This window comes from Chiloscyllium plagiosum, unplaced genomic scaffold (genome assembly GCF_037043375.1).
Source record: "Chiloscyllium plagiosum isolate Xiang-an unplaced genomic scaffold, Cpla_swu_hap1 HiC_scaffold_2, whole genome shotgun sequence".
NCBI lineage: Eukaryota > Metazoa > Chordata > Chondrichthyes > Orectolobiformes > Hemiscylliidae > Chiloscyllium > Chiloscyllium plagiosum.
The window spans coordinates 122,459,445-122,480,459 of record NW_028270140.1 but is presented as its reverse complement, the minus strand read 5'-3'; the positions used below and the strand labels follow the sequence as shown (position 1 = coordinate 122,480,459).

The window sequence follows — 21,015 nt, the reverse complement described above, 5'->3', positions numbered from 1 at the left end:
CTTGCCTCATCAACACATAAGCCTCCTTCTTCTTCTTACCAAGATATTTTGTAGTAAACCACAGTTCCCTTACCTTATTACTTCCTCCCTGCCTGACAGGGATATACCTATCAAGGACATGCACTATCTGTTCCTTAAATCAGCTCCACATTTCCATTGTCTGCATCCCGTGCATCCTAATTCCTGCCTAATCACATTATAATTACCCTTGCCCCATCACATAAGTCACGATTTCATCGAAATGGTCTTTTGATTCTTTGTTAAATAGATAAGTTTCTGACCCTAAAAAAACTCACCTTCACAGAACTGCAAGCCAAAAAAAATTACTTCCACTTTAGAACCCAAGTTCCCAAATATTAATAATACATTTTTAGCCTTCATCCCACCTTGTATTTTAGAAACTGTCATTAAAAATACTGACATAGAGATGTAATCTGAAAACAGGACAGACATTTTCTGTATGCGACCTTGCATTATGTCAAGCAATTAGACAGCTAACAAGTAGGGGAAAAAACGTTGACTCTTGAGTCAACTTATTCAAACAGATCCAGGAGAATTCCGTTACTTTGCTTCCTCCTTCTCCAACATTTAGTCATTTTGAGTTCTCTCATGTGCTTTGCAGGCCTATCTGCAGGTCTATTCAATTGGCCTCTCAGCCAGTATCACTCTGGGGTATGATTGGTCAACTCAAATCTCACAACTCAGGCTTTGCAAAGCTGTGCAGGGAGAAAGGCAAGATAATTTTAGCATAGAACTCACACTAAGGTGCATTGATAAAACAATATTGTGTTTAATTATATTTATTTTTGCACATATTGTCCCAGTATTGAACATAATTACTAAAGCATTGTCTATAAACAATTGTATATTTTGTTACAATTTTTCTATTTATATACATACACATTAGTACATGTATGCTTCACATTTGAGGTTGATATTATTTTTACCTGTAATTTTGTGTTTGGTCCTTCATGTGTTTACATTTCTCATGTTAAGTCAGTTTCATTTTGTTGCTGCTGCAACTTCATAGTCTGTTGTTGGGTCACCCCACTAAGTTCTACTGTAACAGATTCACAATGTTAAGCCCCCATTCCACATGGGTATTTTTCTTACTCTTTCATTCAATAGTTCCTGCCGCTACATTAATTCACACAGAATAAAACTGGCTCTGACCATTTGCAATTTGGAACATTACTTTTGAGTACCCACTACATATCCATCTGCTTTCAATGCGAAAGAAAGGAAAAGTTTCTGATGTATTTTGTGAATAGAATTGAAAGAGCTTAAGTTAAGCAAATTCAGCACTCTACACATCCAATTAATGCTTAAAAAGGTGTTGCTGGAAAAGCGCAGCAGGTCAGTAGGCATCAAAGGAACAGGAGAATCGACGTTTCGGGCATAAGCCCTTACATCCAATTAATGCTAAGGAGCAATCAACAAAGCAAGGCAATGCAAAATTATACAGCCAAAACAACAAATACAAATCGAAGGGAATCATGATCAATCTGCACAGCACTCTGGTCAGGCTACATCATGAGTGCTGTGCTTAATTCTAGTTATAGGAAACAAGCAAAAATTAGAGACAATACTGAGAAGAACCACATGTAAGAGGCCAGAGTAATGAAGAAAGATTCCAGAGATTTGAACTTTTCAGCCTTGAAGAAAGAACATCTAAGAAGTGATTTTTGCACATTTAAAATAGTTAATCATACAGGAAATTAAAATCTGCAAGATTACTTTAAAATTAACGACATAAATGTGACAAGGAGCCACAAGTTCAAGTCATCAAAAGGCAAATGTAGGCTGATACCCAGAAGTCCTTTGGCATAAGAACAGTGATCAACACGTGGAATGGACACCTTGACAGAATAATGGAGACAAAAACCTAGAAATCATTTAAGAAATGATTAGAGGGACACGAGGACACACCTGGATGACTGAGTCAAGTTGGGACAAATGGCTCAATTCACTCTTAACTACTTTGTGACTTATTCAGAATACTGTATTAATTTAGGTCACTTACATTGGGGCTGTTGCATAAATTGGACTGAATACTAATGTAGGCTAAATCTGCAAATATTAATGTATATTTCCACATAAATTAATATGGAGTGCAAAAACATTTTAATTGGTAAATTCAATCAAATTTGTGAAGTAAATTGATCTTAACTTCATATCTTTGGCACCATTACATCCTTGTCAAAATAAAGCTTAAAAAGAATTCAAATCAGAATACACAGTGTGGCAATAAATTATGGAATGGAATATCTCAATTTGTCATGCTGACGTTTTTTGATTTCACAAGGAGTAAAGATTAATTTCCATGTTAAACATTTCAAAAATGCCCAAAGTTGCCTTAAGGCCTCAATTCATTTATTTAAAACAATGGTAAATTGGTTAAAAAAAACTATTAACAGTTAGAATATTGCCCTAGTTTCCCAAGCAACTAGAACTTTGCAAAAAAGAACTTTGTAGGAAATGACAGACTTATTTACATATAACCTTATGGTTTGAGGGTAATAGTTCCAGAAACAGCATTTTCAATTGTGCCTTCTCTCAACAGAGACCTATCAGTTACTTTCCATACTCTGTGATATTCCTCAAGAAAGATAAGAAAAAATGTTCTTGAACATGATGAAATCCAGTGTTGAAACTCAAGCATTCTGTGCTTCTGTTTGTAATTGGGGTACCCCCATGATAGCATACAACATAGTTTCCTGCACTCTGTACATCAAATCTTCCCATAATGCGTAAGGTTTATATTACAATATAATTTTACAGTCACAGGAATAAAATAGAATCTCTTCAATGGCTTTGCTTGCGTCACGAGTTAAAGTGAGTTTGGAAAACCAAACATTTTGTCCTTTCACCTTTTAAGAGTCAGGTGGAGGTCGCAAACCTTTACACTCACATTCATCTAGAGTCTTCCAGTACTTGTAGTTCTCAGCTAAGTGATGTATTAATGTAGGGAGGTTTGCAAATGCTGAAAGGAAGACAGTTGAAATTAGATAAAAATGATTTTTAATTTAGTCAAAAGTACTTAATTCAGTACATGCTAAATAATTACCTATGATTAACGTTTCTAATAAATATATAATATACTAACCAAAGAGCGAGTTTTGAGAAGATTTGTAGCACAGATTGAAGTTCTGGATGTAGGTTTGCTTGCTGAGCTAGAAGGTTCATTTCCAGATGTTTCGTCACCACACCAGGTAACATCTTCAGTCGGCCTCCACGCGAAGCACTGTACATGATTCCTGCTTTTTATTTATATATTTGGGTTATAACATATAAATAAAAAGCAGGAATCATGTACAGTACTTCACCTGGAGGCCCACTGAAGATGTTACCTAATAGGATGACGAAATGTCTGGAAATGAACCTTCCAGCTCAGCGAGCAAACCTACATCCAGTAACCAAAGACCTTTTGAAATGAGCATAGTTATGATATATTACTCTGAAGTGCTGTGTGTACAATAATTTGCATTGTTTTATGTCTTATATTTAATTTAGGATTTATACATCTAAATATAACTTCTATTATGCTCATATGAGTCAGAAATCCAATAGCTGCCAACAAGAAGTCTCCTCTCATTCCTGTTCACCAGTCTCTGGCAAACAAATAGGTACATATTCTGCTCTCATATCTCTACCAATGGCAGTGTGCAATGACAGACTGTGGACGAAAATACTAAAGTTGTATGCATTGATTTTTTTTCCTTTTCAGTATCTGAGGGTATGCTGTAGGGTTGTAACTGAATGTTTAAGTGTGGAGAAAAGTGAACAGAATCTCCACCACCCATCACTCTCCATGTGAGTCCAAGGCATTGCTGAAGAGTTGTACTGTAAAATAGTAATTGCATAATAGGTGGACAACACATTCAGACAAACTCTACAGGTTTACTAAATGATACAGGTCCTGAATTTCCTACAACCTTTGGCTGCTGGATTGCTATAACCTTATTGGAAGTGAGGAGAAAAAAAATTACATTTACAAAGTGAGAAAGGGTCTTCCTGCCCACCTTTAACCAGGTCACAGTGCAGAAATTCCCAGGCAATTTGAACTTTCTCCCTGAGCTGGGTAGAAATATTAATTGTATGTCTGCAACCCAGCGCATAAGAAGGTAGCAATATAATGGCCCTGCATTTGTTGATATATTTTTTCAAATGCTGATATGTAGTGTAGAAAATATCAAAATAACTTACCATCCCAAGCATCAAACATGTCTGTTATAAAATAATCGATAAACGATATTTGAGATTTTGGAATACTGCAGGTATTTCGATCAAAGACTGGCATCACAACTGGCAGACCTTGGTGTTTTTCTTCATCGGTCTGTTGACAAATACAGGAATTGTTTTATTAATAGCAGTTGTTACTAAGTATGGAGGATAATGTGTCAGTGCGTGGGGAATGAAGTCTTTCTTCTTTTTCCAGCAAGGATAAACTAAGAACTTGGAATTTTACTGGAAAGCTTAAAACATGAAGAAAACAAAAAGAGATCAACTCCACTCTCTCAGTTTACATTCAACAAGGATCAGTGTGATCCTTTACAACCTTAAATAGTGATGACTAGTATAAAGTTACCTGAGCAAAATATTCTTCTGAAATTCTACCCGCCCATTCTACGCATAACTTTACAGAGCGGCAAGGATTAGCGACATCAGCACATTTAATCAACATGCGTTTGATGAGTAGTCTGTCCTCAATTGAGTTCTTAAAACTGGATGGACGTTCACCATCACTGCACTCGCTCTGGGATATAAGCAGAAATCAATGAATTTATACATAATTACTAACCATTTACATCCATTGATGCAATTTAAGTTGTAAGGTTAATTGCAAATTTTCAAACATTCATTTTTTTAAAATATTGCTCTGAACACATATTGTTTCTGACATTCTGGGGAATAACAAACTCTTCAGCCATATTTTGAGCTGGAGTTTGGCAAAACATCCAGAGAAATAGCATTCCTGGTCATTTTAGACCAACAACACTAACTCTCAGGAAATTCCCCTGATCTCCTGTCAAAGTTGCACCACACGCTAAAATGCATGAGAATTCAGGGCCATTATATGAAAAGTTATTCACCTTACAAATTAAACCCCTCTGAAAATGAAACCGTATTTAGGAACATTGGATCAGGAGTAGGCCATTCAGCCCCTCGAGCCTGTTTCACCATTCAATCAGGTCTTGGAAGATCTGTGGCCCAATTCCGTACTCCATATGGACCTTTTATACTTTTGCTTAACAAAAATTTATCTATCTCAGATTTAAAATTAACAACTGATCACACATCTACTGCCATTTACAGAAGAGAGTTCCAAATGTCGACCACCTTTTTTGTGTAAAAGTGCTTTCTAAAGCTTCCTGGTGACATCTGCACTCAAGAAGAATGTGAGTAATTGAGAATTTTCTTGACTCTTGTACCAGTGTTAACACTGAGCACTGCCAACTCATGTGGAAATGGATCAGATCCAAAGTGACATTTGTTCTGTACTGCATTGACATCGTACTTTTGTTGCAATATTGGTAGAAGACACCACCATGTGACATTCCCTTTCTCCTTGCCAGCTATTATATCAGATGTTAAATTAATGCCAAATTAAAGACAATGTTGGTGTTTTTAATCAAATCCACTCTACCTATTCTGCCCAAAAGTAAGTCCTACGTAGCCACCACTCCTTTCTACATTAGATTATAATGACCCATATCTCACTGCACTTAAAGCCTTCATGCATGTCTTTAAACTTCAGTTCATCCATCGATAGTTCTGGAATTTTCTCTGTCTCTGTAATCTGTCATCAAACTATTTTTGTCTCTGTTATTCAGTACACACCCTGCCTTCCTTTAACCAATCATTGATTGGTCTGCAATTCCCCTCCCAAACCTCTCCATTTACAGCTTTTTAAAAAATCCTTGTCAAAATCCTTTTTTTTGCTGAAGTAAATTTGTTTCTGAGTCAAACGTGTGGTGCTGGAAAAGTACGGCAGGTCACGCAGCATCTGAGGAGCAGATGAATAGACATTTTGGGCATAAGGAATGTGACTTCTGTTCTGGACTACCAAACCTGTGTAGATTACAAGGCAATGTGGTAACCAAGTGCTCTTTGAATCATAGAATCCCTACAGTGTGGAAACAGGCCTTTTGGCCCATTGAGTCCATACCAACCCTCTGAAGACCATTCCACCCAGACCAACCCTATCCTATCCCTGTAACTCTGCATTTCCCATGGCTAATTCATCTAGCCGGCACATCCCTGGACACTACTTCCACTATGGGCAATTTAGCTTGGCCAATCTACCTAACCTGAAAATCTTTGGATTGTGGGAAGAAACTGGAGCCCCTGAAAGAACCCACACAGACGCAGGGAGAATGCACCGAGGGTGGTGCTGTGAGGCAGCAGTGCTAACCACTGAAATCATGCTGCCCCGAGAAAGTGTATACTGTTGTACAGGAACACTTGCACAAACACATGGGCCACCAAGTGAGAAGAAAGTGGAACTGAAACTTCTAAATCAGCCCTAATCTGCAATAGGGAGTCTTTTGTGCTCATGAGTTGAGAAGGAGAAGATGTAGCTAGCTGATGACTCGTCAAATGACTAATGTTTGAGCATTTCTCAGTGAGCAAAGCCATTTTGATTGTACAGCAGTACAAACAGAAATGGCCTACATTAAAAGGATTTGAAAAGTGGCTTCTAACTCAAACTTGGAAAGAGGTCTCTTAAAGCAGGGATAGTTAGCTATCGTTGTTGCCTACACTAAAATTTACATCACTTTACATAAAGGATGTTGAATAAATGAAGAAGGGAGGCAGGGAATATTTTAAAACTTTAAGAGATTAAAAGATAAGTTTTTGGAAAATAGTCCTAGTAAAGGTTTGAGAATTAAATCAGAAATCATCAGTTCCAAATCAGTAGATCAAGATAGTCTTTCTCAGTTTTGAACAGTCCAGTATTCCAAAGTGTCAATTGTCACTAGACCACCAGGACTTTTCTCTGAGTCAGCTGCTTTGGGTTGAAGCCTCACTCCAGGCCCTGAGTACAAAAATCAAGGCTGAAGTTCCAGTGCAATACTGAGAGAGTGCTGCATTGTCTGTGATAACCAAGTGCTCTTCTGGTGATCCATTTAACTGGATCATTTAACTGCATTCTCGGGTGAATATGAAAGATCCCATAATACTGTTTTGAACAAGCAGAGTGGAATTGTCTCCTTAGCTGATATTTATCGATCAATCAACATCACAAATACAGATTATCTGTTCATTGTTGCATTGTCTGAAAGGTGGGAGAATAGAATACATGTACTTCAGATAGTTAAAGCCAGCCATAAGGTTTCTTCCCATTAACAGTTAATTGTAGCAACATTAAGCAAATGCCTCTATATGATGGACTTTAGATCCCCATCACAATTGTATGCTAAATGAATTTTACAATAACAATAAATAATCAAAAATTATAAAAACTCCTAGGATTATTTAAATTGTGGCATTTATATCCAGAACAACTTGCATTTCTCATCATAAAATGAAAGCATAGCAAAACAATTTGTTCAGAAAATACCAGTAAAGCACAATTATGTTATTATAATAATACTGGTAGCCAACATTCATAGGAATGATGAATGAAGATTAGTATTTTTTTTATCCTTTCATGGGTTGTCAGGCCATTATCTATGTCCGTCCCTTACTGCTTTCAAACTGAATGGTTTGTTAAGAGTCAACAGTATTGCTATGAATTTGGAGCTAATTGTAGGCCTTACCAATAAAGGATGGCTGGTTTACCTGATGGGATTTTACAATAGTTGGTGATAGTTTCATAGTTACCAATACTGAGACTAGCTTTTAATTCCAGATTTATTTATTAAAGTTAAATTCCATCAGCTGGGATTCAAACTCATGTCCCCAGAGCACTAAGGTGAGTCTGGGGATTAATAGTCAAATGACAATAACACTGTGTCACTGTCTCTTGGCAAAATTACAGGATGGATTGACGCAAAGACAACACCACACGTTTTATCATTTCAAAGAATAAGGGAAGCAGTTGCAACAACATCTACAGTTCTTTGTCCAAGTAACAGAGTGTTCTGAATTGAACATTTATCATTGATCCTGAGTCACAAACATGGATCTCTTTGCCACATAGCTATGCAGAACAGCAGGTAAATCAGCCGCTGCCTTCTCAACAAATACTACGATTGCACAAAACTTGGTTGCTTTATCAGTGTTACCCAATCCCAAAACTGAAATATGTCTAAAGTGCTGATAACAGAAGCAAGATGCACAGAATAATATAAACCTGGGCGTATTTATTAAGCAGTACTCTAATTAAAAGGCTCAGCTAATGTCATCAACTATGTGCAGGAAGCTTGCACAGTTTATAATCAAAATACCAATGAGCCTTGAGATTAAATTGCTGCCTTGAAATCAATTAAGGGTAGCACTTGTGCTATAATAATACATATAAATTTTATGGAGTAGATTTAGTTTTAGGGTGTGTTGATTGCAATGAATTCCATGTCACTGATACATGAGGAGGCTGCTGCTTAGACCTTACATTTGAGCTGGTTTCCTCAATAGAAGTCATAGGTTTGTTGATGCTGTTCACAAATTTGTTCACATGTTCAAAATGTTTTGTCATCTCTGTAGCCAAAACCATATCAATGATTGCTTGTCGCAATGTCCGAAATTGATTCCTGAAAAAAATTGGACAGGTGATTACTTCCTGACCTTTTGTTGTTTGTTCAGCAGAATCTTGCAGCGCTGTTTTGTTGCTGTTTAATTTTTTTTAAAATTAAAACATTTTTAACCATCTAGTAACAGTTTAGTATAATGCTTATATTTTTATTATCTAAGACCCCTTTGAATGTCTGATCGTGATGTTCCAGCCATCGGAAGTGTAGGACTGGCTTGGTGGAGCAGAACATTTTTGCCTGTCCATTATGTTCATCTACTCCTATATTGTTCATGTTATCTGCTCTTTAGATCCCAACTTCTGGAATTCCATTCCTAAATCTTTTTCCCTCTTCTTTTAAGGTGCTCCTTAAAATCTATCTATTTAAGGAAATCTTTAGTTACTTGTCCTAAAATCACCTTCTTTGGAATGATGACAATTTTTGAATGATTATATCCCTGTGATGTGCTGTAATTTACTGCATTAAAAGTACAGTATGTTATATACATAAACTTTATGAATATTCTTTAGATTTTGGCAATCCTTAGAAGAGTGAAAGGAAAGAAAGTACGTCAAGTTCCTACTTTTAACCACCAGAGTTTAGAGACAGTACTATTAACAAACTAAATATACATATGGTACTGGGGACATTCAGTGAACTTGATAATCTATTGATCAGCAAATCTAACCTTTCAATGTTTTTGAAGACATTGCACTTGTCATCTCCAGCTGTAAGTTGGAAGGCCAGAGCTGCATGATGACTTTCCAGAACTGCCGTATCGTTATATAGTACAGCTAACTCACTTCCTGCATTACACAGGAAGGAATTGGTGCGTCCTGGATGGTCCACATCATGCACTGCAGCTGCAATGAGTGCTGCAACCTCATCCAGCTCATCCAAACTTCCCTGAAAACATAGCAATATATCATCAAGTTGCTAACTGGTTTTATGCAAAAAAAATTAAAATATTCCTATGTGCGTACAAGATAAAGACATCCAAAAATAGTAAAATAAATATACATTTTGGCATTTAAAGATCTTCTCATGATAACTTAAATTACAGCAGAATGCTGACGGTATCCATTTTTCATCAAAAGACATTTTTCTTTCACGCTAAGGTCTGGAGATGTACTCTACTAAATTCTGAGTATGCAGAGTTTTGTTTCTGAGGATTTAGCAGCTGACTTACTATTTTGTTCTATTCACTGGACATGGAGTAGTCTTACACGATGCCACTTCTTTTTCAGGTGGAAGGGCCAGTCGCACAAGAAGGAAAGAGACCGTTGTAAATACTCCGTGTCATCGATAACATTAATGTGTGCTTGGGCAGACTTTTCAAGTATGAAGCCAAGCTTAGCAAACAGATTTACTCCCATAAGTTTTCTGCCTTTTTCTTGGTAATGTGAACTTGGGTAATGCTTTGGTTAAGGCACTGGAATTATGATTATTCCCAAAACTGGAATAATAGAGTTACTGTGAACTTGAAGATTGCCTATCACAGGAGCGCCTGTTGCATATGGTGATAGGTACCCCCAGAAATTGGGCACCTTTCTAAGGTGTGTGACCAGGAGGGGCCACATATCGATTTGGCTGCTGAGGTTTCTTTGCCCATAACCCTTGTACACGAACTGGTTAAGCAAGGTACAACCCTCAGTCTGTGGCTGCATTTCTGTTTAACCCTTTCCAGTCTAACATAACGGATTTGATTTTGATGGACAAGGTTGTGTCTTTTTCCAAGGTTAAACAATTGTTCCCTAATTTATGGAATTGATGTCGTTTCAATTAATTGGTTACAAATTAGCTCCTTGCTCACTGTGACAGATTTACATGCAGAAGCCAATTTCCATATCACTGCCTTACATTGTTTAATGGACTTGCCATTTCCCTGGTGAAATGTATACCATTCAATTATCACATTATTTTTACCTAGTTGATCTTAACCCTACTGCGAATCCTCTTGCAAGGATGCCTGCCTTGAAGAAGTTTTCATCCTCCTCTCTCTACAAGAATGTCAGGGAGTCCCTCACCCATTGCACCCTATGACTTGTCCTACCTGCCTATCTTCTTTTCCACCTATCCACACCACTCTCCCCTCTGATCTATCACCTTCATCCCCTCCCCCACTCACCTATTGTACTCTATGCTACTTTCTCCTCACCCCCACCCTCCTCTCATTTATCTCTCCACCCTTCAGGCACTCTGCCTGTATTCCTGATGAAGGGCTTTTGCCCGAAACGTCGATTTTACTGCTCCTCGGATGCTGCCTGAACTGCTGTGCTTTTCCAGCACCACTCTCATCTAGACTCTGGTTTCCAGCATCTGCAGTCATTGTTTTTACCTAATTATCACAATTTGGCCTGGCATGTTCTTTGAATGCACTTGCCACCATGTCACATTGCCTTCTGCACACTGTTTGAGTACTTATTAGCTTTCTGCCCTGAGATAATGTCCAAGTATTGGATTCATGTGCTTTACATACACATCCAGACCTGTCCCTCACTGTAGTAATTATATAAGCCTTTGAAACCCCATTCCTCAGAATGAGTGGTTCTCCCAGTGAAATGAAGAGTGCTGGAGGTGCTGGATTTAAATATATTCTCCATCTCAAAGCCAATTAAATAACTGAATACTGCAGTCACTACTTCCACAGTGAGAAGTATACTGTCTGAACTCCTGCGCGAAGCCCTATTCCACTTTGGAAACAGACTTTTCCACGTTCCTTGCCAGTGCCAAGAGACATTCTGCAGGACTGCCAATGGACCCAGTGTGCATCCTTACCAGCATTTTCCATTTTGTCATTCTACTGAAGTCCTCATCAGTCTTTTTAAAGCACAATTCTTGTGTGGCCCCACCCTCCTAGTGAACTGCCACACTATCTACCTTTCATTCCTACCCAGCTGCAGCCCACTAAATCTGATGACTTACCATAAGCAGATCATAACCAGACAGCACCCCCTAAAGCTGCTGCAGTGCAAGTATCCTAATGGTAGTTGTTAGCTATAGGTTAGGTGATGATGCCTCTTCATTAGAGCTATGGAGTAGCTCTCTCCCCCTCTCCTGACACTGGCCAGTTGGCAGTTCTTCAGAGACCCAGCTGACTTTGGTCTTTCAAAGCGAACCTATCATCTGGAGTGTAATCTTTTATATAGGGCTTCAGTGATGCTGGTTCTGCTCTGCTCTGCTCCCTATGATTGTGCATGACCTTGTCCTACAAAATGGGACAAAAGTCAATTATTGCATTTCACTCCGTTTAGGTGTTTGCAGCTGAATAGTTACTGGAGGCTCTGGGAGGTGAGTGTGAGGCTTACAATATTGGAAAATGTGGGAGGGTGATGGGAAACACCTGAATATTAGGCCTGGGTTCTGACCAGACTGCTGACAGGTGAGTGAAGGGAAAGTAGTGCAATGCGCAATGTGAGCTGTGACTGATTGATTAATGTGAGATAGCCTTTGAAGATGTATTCATTGACCTTGACCAGCAGGATAATGTCAGAGAAGTTCTTGCTGACATGTCCTGGAGACGAGACTCCAGTGTTGACCACCCTTTCCATTTCTCTTCGTCCTTTTGGAAATTTTCAAGAGGGCCTCCAAGCATCCTCCGTGGAAATATGGCATTTCCACTCTTGTAGATCTCTATCACAGCACCACATCTGTGAAAGTAGGAGTGCTCTCATTTTCCTGCTGCTCCAATTAGCCAGCTCCTCATTGCAGCCAATTTCGGTACTGTCAGTCAGAAACAGCTTCTGTTTCTGATTGCCAGGTTACCTTTAAGCTGTCAAAATAGTTGGTACATGTACTAGCTATGCAGAGGCCTCAGTGTTCTGCCAGCCAGCAGTCTTGGGTGATGCCCAACTGAACATTACCATCAGGCAAGTCGGGAGATAGCATGAATTGCCCAAGCTGCCTGCCCTAAGGAGATTGGGCACGGAAAGATCGCAACCAATAACGTGTTTAAAAATGGGAGGAAATCAATTTTTAGCTCACCATTTTTATGATAGAAAATTAATTCTTGCAGACCAGAAGAACAATGTCTCCAACAAACGAAATAGACAATGCATCAAAGGTGTAATTCTGGTTTACATGCAACAATAAAAGGCCTAAGCCTCAGCTTTGTCCCTGTGTTATAAGGTGTTCCTGGCTCCTGTGACTCCTCTCATGCTGTCTATGTCCAGCTAACTGATGCTGTGGCAGTGACTTCTGCACTGGAAGACAAGAATTCTTTTGAATTGGCCCATTATGTTCCAGCCTCTTCCATATCCAATGTCCAGATATCTTACTTTGGTGAGTTATTATTGACAAAGTCAAAATAATCAGTAATTGCTGTGTTAAATTACGCTATCCAAAGAAATATAAAATGCAGAAAGTGAAACAAATTTAAACATTGTGACAGAAAATTGTAGAAATTTAGTTAATTTTAGTTAATTTAGTTGATGTTCTACATCTCCACTGCTGCCCATCATAACCAACTGTCGGACTCAGTGTATTTAGAGCAATAAGTCTAAGATTTACCTTGACTCGGTCCTTTCGCAGGAAATATGCTGTGGCATGTAATACATCAGCAGCATGCGTTGAATTGTGGTATGAATTTGATGCATGATAATTGGTCTCTATGAGCTGTAGCCATGATCTTAGAGTCTTTTCTGAACAGTTTAAAAATTCACATACTCCAAACTCTGTTAGGATTTTTAAACCAAGATAAAACAACGGCCTGAAACAAATCAGAAAGGATAATGTTTAAAAAGCAGATTAGGAATTACAGTAAGTTCCCAAACAACATTGTTTCATGGTAGTTTTACATTAACAATGTCTGCTGCAGGCTTCCTTTCTGTGGCTTGCATGTGACGTAACCTTTTCCACCGGTGCTTCCAATTTCACCTTCAGTCCCTGCACCCACCCTAACCTTTCTTCTTGGCCTTACGTCCACCCTTTGTTCCCATCTTCATCAATGCGGTCCATTCTTCTATCCCTCCATTCTCTTAGTTCCTGGCTTCTCCTCTTGTGGCAGATGTTTGTCAGGGCAGGTAATCCTGGGACATCAGCTGCAACCTGCATTGACCAACCTCTTTCTCTAGATGGAGCCTGATCAATCTAGAACTACTGTACCAGAGGCATGGTAATTCTTTAAGCATTTCATATTTCTTGTGAATTGTGATTCCTTTATCCCTGGTGGTATATTTCTTATTGCAAATTATTCTGCTAGGACACCAATAAGCTTGGTGCAGTTTGTATATATTTTCTTCCTTGCAAGAAATGTTGAAAGGAATCAAACTGTGATATTAATATTGATTTCTGTGCAAACCTATGATTCTCAAAGAGTCAATTCATTTTATGTTATGATTTTCAGAAACAGAATCACAACTTTAAATGCGAATTTCCTGAACTGAACAGCATCAAACAAGTCATTTTTCATTGAATACAATTTCTACTTCAACTCTGCAAATGAAGCTAATGCAACAGTGTATTTATTGACAAAAAAAGTCTTGTTGAATTATTTCTTTTCAGGATGTTTTCATATTAGCTCTGCGGACATTTTTAATTTGTATGCCTGATGTTTTCTTTTGATATTTGGAACTGTAATCTGACACACTCTCAAATATCTTAACTGCCTTGGTTTTTCTTGATGTTTGATGACAAAATTTGCAAGCAGAGTATTAGCAACTAGCTAAACTGGAAGTTGCCACTTTGTATTTAATTTGTTCATGGGACACGAATGATGCTGGCTAGACCAGCCAATATTGCTCCACCTCACCTTGTTGCCTTTGAGAAGGCAGTGGTGAGCCATCTTTTTGAAACACTGCAGTCCATTTGGTGTCAGTACACCCACAATGATGTTGGGGATGGAGTTCCAGGATTTTAATCCAGTAACAGTGAAGGAATGGTGATATACTTCCAAGTCAGGATGGTGAGTGGCTTGGAGAGGAACTTGAAGGTGGTGGTCTATCTGCTGTCCTTGTCCTTCTAGATGGAAGTGGTCATGGGCTTGAGAGGTGATGTCTGAGGATCTTTGGTGAATTTCTGCAGTGCACCTTGTACGCAGTACACACTGCTGCTACTGAGCATTGGTAGTGGAGGGACTGATGTTTCTGGGAGTGCTGCCAGCTGGAGGGAAGGCAAAGGGAACAGGACTGAGGGGAAACGGGAAGAATGGGAGTGGGGAATGCCCCAGTGGGATAAGAGATTGAGGGGGATGGGATGAGAGAGGAGAGAGGACAGGGAGTGGCAGAGAGGGTGAGGGAATAAGATGGGGATAGAGGTGCTGGGAGGTAAGGGGGGCAGGGTTTGCCATTGCCAGACACTCTGTATCTGATGGAAAATCAGTGGAGTTGAGAGAGGTGCTGAAAATCTTTCTGCCTTGCCCTCTGCATGACCTCCACTGCCCACATTAGCCAACCACCCTAACTACGCTGATCTGAACCCAGGGATTCAGTGAGGATCCTTGGTGAAGTTCGTGCAGTACTATAGGCACTGGTATGATCCTTATGGCATAGTAGAGTTGCCAGCCTCTGATCGATTTTTAGGGACAGAATTTCCTCCACTGGGGTCCTGAGTCAGGACTAAGGCCTGACAATGGAGAGGTAACTTCTGTCAGCCATGCGTCCACATTGAGTTTAACAGTCTCCAAAACAGACTATGCAGCAAACCTCAAAGACAGTGTTTCAATGGAGATTCATCTAATAAGAAAAACACTTACTTTCCCTGCCTACCTAAATCCAGAGATTAAGGTTCAGGTTGGTATAGTTTGTGTTCAGAGACACTCATAAATAAGTGCACATATTAAACCAGCTACAACAGTCCAGGTGCACAGACCAGGGGAACATTCCTGCAACTTGGTATATCATTAGCCTAGGGAGGGGGGTGGGGCTGCTTGATCAAGCATTAAGGGACACAAGGACCTGTTCAGTTCGACAATAAGATCACCAAGACTACTACATAATGATGACTTGATTCCAAATTTCCATCAGCATCTGTTATATCTGACATGCCAAATAAAAGAGACTGGCAAATGTATCTCCTCGGCCCCATATCACAGGAGAATATTTATATGTTGGACTCAAGGTTAATTTAAACTACAACTGTAACGTTGTAATTACTTTTTTCATTGTCTGCTTTTGTAGATTTTCCTGATTTTACAATTGGTACCAATAATTATCGTATCTGACCTGAAAATGAACAGATATGTCAAATATCTGGATGCTCTGAATCTTCTGAGATACTACATTTAGTTGGTGTCTAGATTGACCATTTTACACAGGTCCAGACTTTTATCATGTCAGAGATCCTCTCTATCTCGGTGAATTGCTTAAAATCCCTGAGAATTGCCCTCACATGTTTAGCCCTCACATGTGTAATTTCTCATTTTCATGGAGATGGGGTTGTGGATGTCCTGAGCTTTATGCATGCCCAGTTTCCTGAGATATCTGGCCATTAAGATGGTCAGCTACTATCATTTGAATCGGAGTTTGGCATTCCAGTTGTCTGGAACGAAAAGTGCACAGTGCAGATCAGGTCAGAGCAGTTGTGTTTCGGTGAATTTCATTTAGATGGTTAGTCAACTTTGGATGCGGTCCCAGGATACTTTAGGTAGCCTCTAGGGGGAGCTAGATGTTCTTATTGGGGAGAGAGTCTGATACCCTTTGACACATGAATGTGTTTAAAACATACGTAAAACTACTGGAACTGAAAAATATGTCAAAGTTATAGAAGAACTATCCAAAACTGTCAATCTAGAATACAAAGGTTTGTCTTCATAAAACATTAGCTGAAGGAATTTTGATGTTCTGATTTTTTTAAATCAATGACTTTTGAAAAGTAGTGACATAATTAATAGGCACAATCTTACTTTATGCTGTGGGCCTCCTTGGGTTTACCCATTATGTTAAATAGGTGAGGTAGGGGAGGTGGGGAAGGGCAGACAGTGGCAGGGCATGACTTGTCATAAAGTTGCACTAAGTTGTGAGAGAGCTATAAATGTCTCAGGTGATAGATACACAGATGCAGGTCAGCATGGCCCATATAAAGGATCAGGGCAGCGGGAGGGTCATAGGTTGGTATAAGGGAAATGACTTGCAATGTGGGAGAATGTAGAGAGACATGGGTGGCATGGAGACAATGAGGTGGCAGAGAGTTGGCACAGACAGTGTGTGAGGATAGTTTAGGCAAGAGCGAGTGTGAGCGGTGACTGGCTGGGAGGTAACTGATTTATATAATGCCTTTGCCCAAAGACTGGCCTTACTCAGAAGCCAGTTTTCACAACCAGCAATCTCTGTCTGGGGAGTTGCTCTGCCCACCTCTTGAGGAATGCAAATCTGACATTCCAGGACACTTTTTTTTCCCAGGGCCGGGTTTGCAGAGCGAGGAGTGAAAACTGGGCTTGTCGTATCTGGGATGGTCATTTCCAACTTCACAGTCAGTCATTTCTATTTTTGCATTACTTTTCTGCTCTTTATGATGGAAGCAAATTGCATTTGGGTTAAATTAGCAGAAGTTTTGGTTTGTTTCTTACCCTCTCCACTCATGTCTAATTGATCTTTAATTTTAGAAAAAATCTGCATTTATATTGTGTCTTGCATATCTTTAGAAATTTCCAAAGCATCTTAAAGTCAATTAGTATTTTTGATGTGTAGTCACTGTTGTAATGCAGTGAAATGGCAGTTGATCTGGAGCACAGTTTATTCCAAAGTGAATAAGTGTACATGCATAGATGAGTTACTAGCGACACTGCACTTTCCCATAGAAACCCTCTTACTTTTTAGAAGCATATTTTACTTTATTTTGCAATGATAACTAGAGGAATACAACACACTGAGATCAAGTCCATGCAGATCTTGAATGAAAAGGTAAACCAATTAATTAAATACTTCATTGAACCAAATAGTCCATAATTAAATACAAGAATATTGCTGAAATTAATTTATTGTACTCAGTTTCAGAAAATGAATGAATGAATAAATGAAGGTCAGAAAGAATACTTTGCTATTTCCCTTTAATTACTGCCAAATATTCAATGAAAAGATCAGACAGTATGAGTGTATTTCATGATCAACAGGTAATACAAAGTAAGCCAAAGAATCTCCTGAATTTAGTCATGAAGCAACACAATTCAATACTGGTACCCACCTTTTGTTGGTTCTAGATTCAAGCTCAAAAATATTAAAGTCCCAGCTTTCTTCATCTTCAAGCAAGTCTGCTATGTGAGGTGGCACATCGCTCAGGGCAACTGGCACGGCAATATGGCTGTAATTTTGCTGTAGGTCTGTCAGAATAAAGAAGAGCAACAACAGAGCACAAACCAATATAAAGTGTATTTATGTGAAGCACATTGCATTCGGAAACAGACATTTTTGTAGCAGTCAAGATTAGCGTGGTGCTGGAAAAGCACAGGAGGTCAGGCACCATCCGAGGAGCAGGAAAATCGACATTTCGAGCTGGAGCCCTTCATCAGAAAAGGGATGCTGCCTGACCTCTTGTGCTTTTCCAGCACCACTCTAATCTTGATTCTAATCTCCAGCATCTGCAGTCCTCACTTTTGCCATTTTTGTAGCAGTCCCCCATTGTGAACCATCCATTGGAGACAGGGCAGGTTGGACACTTTACTGGATGCTATTTTTGCAACAGTGCACAGGTGCTAACATAATAATATCAATTTATTGGTATCTATTACTAAGCCAGATTTATTCCTTCGAATGAGGACAACCGTCTTCTTCTTCTTTCCTTATCTCAAGATTTTCAACATCATACATCTCCCCCCTGAGGTCAGACAGGCAGGCTCCATCCAGGGCTCTGTCCTTCTGAAACCAGCTAACATGAATTGTGAGAACAACTCCATTGACACTTCTATTTGGTTTTCACTCACTTTCCATAAAGAGCATCAAGCATCTGTCTAGGGAAAATTCCTGAATTAGCTGGAAAGCACAGCTAGCTTTGTCAAACCTCTGTAATAAACACCCTTTCAGTTGTTTTCAATAGACGTTTTAGACCAGTTGTTATTTAGCGGTTGACACTTACACTGTCTAACACCCCTTGGTCACCTGCAGAGACTTATTATTCTACTCTCCACTCACACCATTTGTATGATTGTTTGATCTTTCTGTTCTTGATCTCTCTGCCTATAAATTCTGTATCTGTGTGCTTCTCTCTCACTTCACCTGATGAAGGGGCTACACTCTGAAAGCTTGTGATTTCAAATAAACCTGTTGGACTATAACCTGTTGTTGTGTGATTTCTGTTTGTAGACTAGTGTAAGGAAATACCACTTATTCACACAGAAGTGTAATTTTCAGCTTATATCTGAACCAATTCTTGGGATAGAGTTCAAACCTGGATGAAAATTTTAACATCAGTAAGTTTTTAGAATTATTTCACATCACATGACTGGGTGGGCCAGTCCACCCCTAACTTCCCTTGAGAAGGTTGGGATGAACCATCCTCTTGAACCATGCAGTGTAGGTGCACCCACAGGGTTTTTAGGAAGGGGGTTTCAGGATTTTGTCCTGGTTCTGACTGTCATTTGATATCTTTGTTCACATGGAAAGTTTAAAAGTGATCCAGCAGATCACACAGGAGCTTGCAAACTTTCACTTGCAGGTGTTCTAACTCTACTGCATGTCAATCTGCACTTATTTTATATTGTTTCCAATCCTGTACTTGTGTGATGTAAAAACACACTGACCAGATGGTTCTGCTGCTGCTCCTGTTCCACTAACACCGGCTACTTCTCCAGAGTGTGGCAGAAACCTCATTTAGGTGAGTTTCTGTCACATTTTATTTGCTGTAACATCAACAGCGGGGTGCTTCCAGTCATTGAATCAATACAAAGCCTACATATGAATAGCACATTCATGTTATGCGTTCCTGCTTTCAATGCTTACATTGCATAGGCCTAGAAGGTCACATCACTCAAAAAGAAAGCATAGGTATAACCAGGCTGGATGGAGGTTTATATAATGCACAGAATTTTTGACATTTGAAACAAGTTGTAACCTTGAGCATTGCACACAGAATTATTGCAACAGTCAAACAAAGGGCTGGATGGATTCCTTGGTGTAAGATCTTTGTGGCAAATTGGAAATGTACCTCATCTGTTTTTAAAATCCACCTCTCTCAGACACTTATGTGACCGCCTGTCGGAGGAAACACTGGGTGTCCCTGATCTGTTCACCAAAACAATTCTGAGCATACACAGAGAGAGAAGATGAGTTGATTTTGAGGTTGCAGTAGGCCATTCCACTGCAGCTACGTCACAATTGAGCCCATTCCTGTCCTCACCTGCTATTCATTCATGCACCTTTCCAACAGGCCTCACTGAAAATGAATCCTGACCAACTTAAGTTTCCCTGACTTCAGGGACATGGAAGTCAATTGCAACATTTCTACCTTCACCTCAGTCTGCTATTTTAAAACCATCCAAGGAAAACCCCTGGCATATTTGCTGGTGCTGTAGCTCAGCTTCAAATTTAAAAGGGCATTTGCCCCAATTTTCTCTCATATCACCACTTGTCAGTGCTACGTGTGTCTCAGTGTAGTTTTCACGATCAAGTTCTCCATGTACCCTGGTAAAGAGACACCAACCCATGGGGGCCTGGTCTTATTTGAAAACAGTTAAGCAAATCAAACCCCAAACAAACAACATGTTATTCAGCTTCAAAAAACAGTAAACTCAACATCATAAACAGATACAGGAAAACTCCTTGGATCTGCATGACATTCCTTGGAAAGCTGGGTTCCTGCTTCACTTCCTGTGGTGTATTGCTGATGGGATCAGAGCAAGCCCTAAGGAATTTTCCAGCCGCAGATATTTGTATTGCAGAGGCAATTGGCCATCATTTAGTGGGTTTTTGGAATCATTTATAAGAGAAGTGATATGGAGAATTCCCAGAATGCCAGCATCCTGCTCATTTATAATCAACAGAAGGACAATCTTCACTGTTTATAGTGGACATGTCTGTCCTCATGTAACAATGAGTTGAAGAAATGTGGCGCTGGAAAAAGCACAGCAGATCAGGCAGATTCCGAGGCGCAACAGAGTCAATATTTTGGGCAGGACCCTTCTTCATGGCTGCCTGAAACGTTGACTCTCTTGCTCCTTGGATGCTGCCTGAGCTCTGTGCTTGTTCCGGCTCCACGCTTTATCAACTCTGACTCGCCAGCATCTGCAGTTCTAGCCTTCTCTTCATGTGATAACTCCCATTTTGTACAGGTGCATTATAAAACCATCTAGGAGAAAGTGAGGACTGCAGATGCTGGAGATCAGAGCTGAAAATGTGTTGCTGGAAAAGCGCAGCATAAAACCATAAAAGGCAAGTTACCAACAATGTTTAAACAAATATAGGGAAGTTCATTT

At 39.5% G+C, this 21,015-nt stretch overlaps 1 protein-coding gene across 4 annotated transcripts in view; it reads right to left on the bottom strand.

Moving 5' to 3' along the window:
- Nucleotides 1-784: 784 nt before the first annotated feature.
- Nucleotides 785-21,015, bottom strand: part of pde8b (phosphodiesterase 8B) — a 302,418-nt gene continuing 282,187 nt past the window's right edge. For all 4 annotated transcript variants that reach the window (XM_043707141.2, XM_043707150.2, XM_043707123.2 and 1 more), the window contains exons 17-23: nucleotides 17,793-17,928; nucleotides 13,185-13,383; nucleotides 9,364-9,581; nucleotides 8,558-8,696; nucleotides 4,589-4,756; nucleotides 4,207-4,336; nucleotides 785-2,983 (exon numbers count right to left, since the gene is read on the bottom strand). In XM_043707141.2, the coding sequence (XP_043563076.1) occupies nucleotides 2,874-2,983; nucleotides 4,207-4,336; nucleotides 4,589-4,756; nucleotides 8,558-8,696; nucleotides 9,364-9,581; nucleotides 13,185-13,383; nucleotides 17,793-17,928 (1,100 nt within the window). In that variant the 3' untranslated portion in view covers nucleotides 785-2,873. The remainder of the gene's footprint in view (nucleotides 2,984-4,206; nucleotides 4,337-4,588; nucleotides 4,757-8,557; nucleotides 8,697-9,363; nucleotides 9,582-13,184; nucleotides 13,384-17,792; nucleotides 17,929-21,015) is intronic.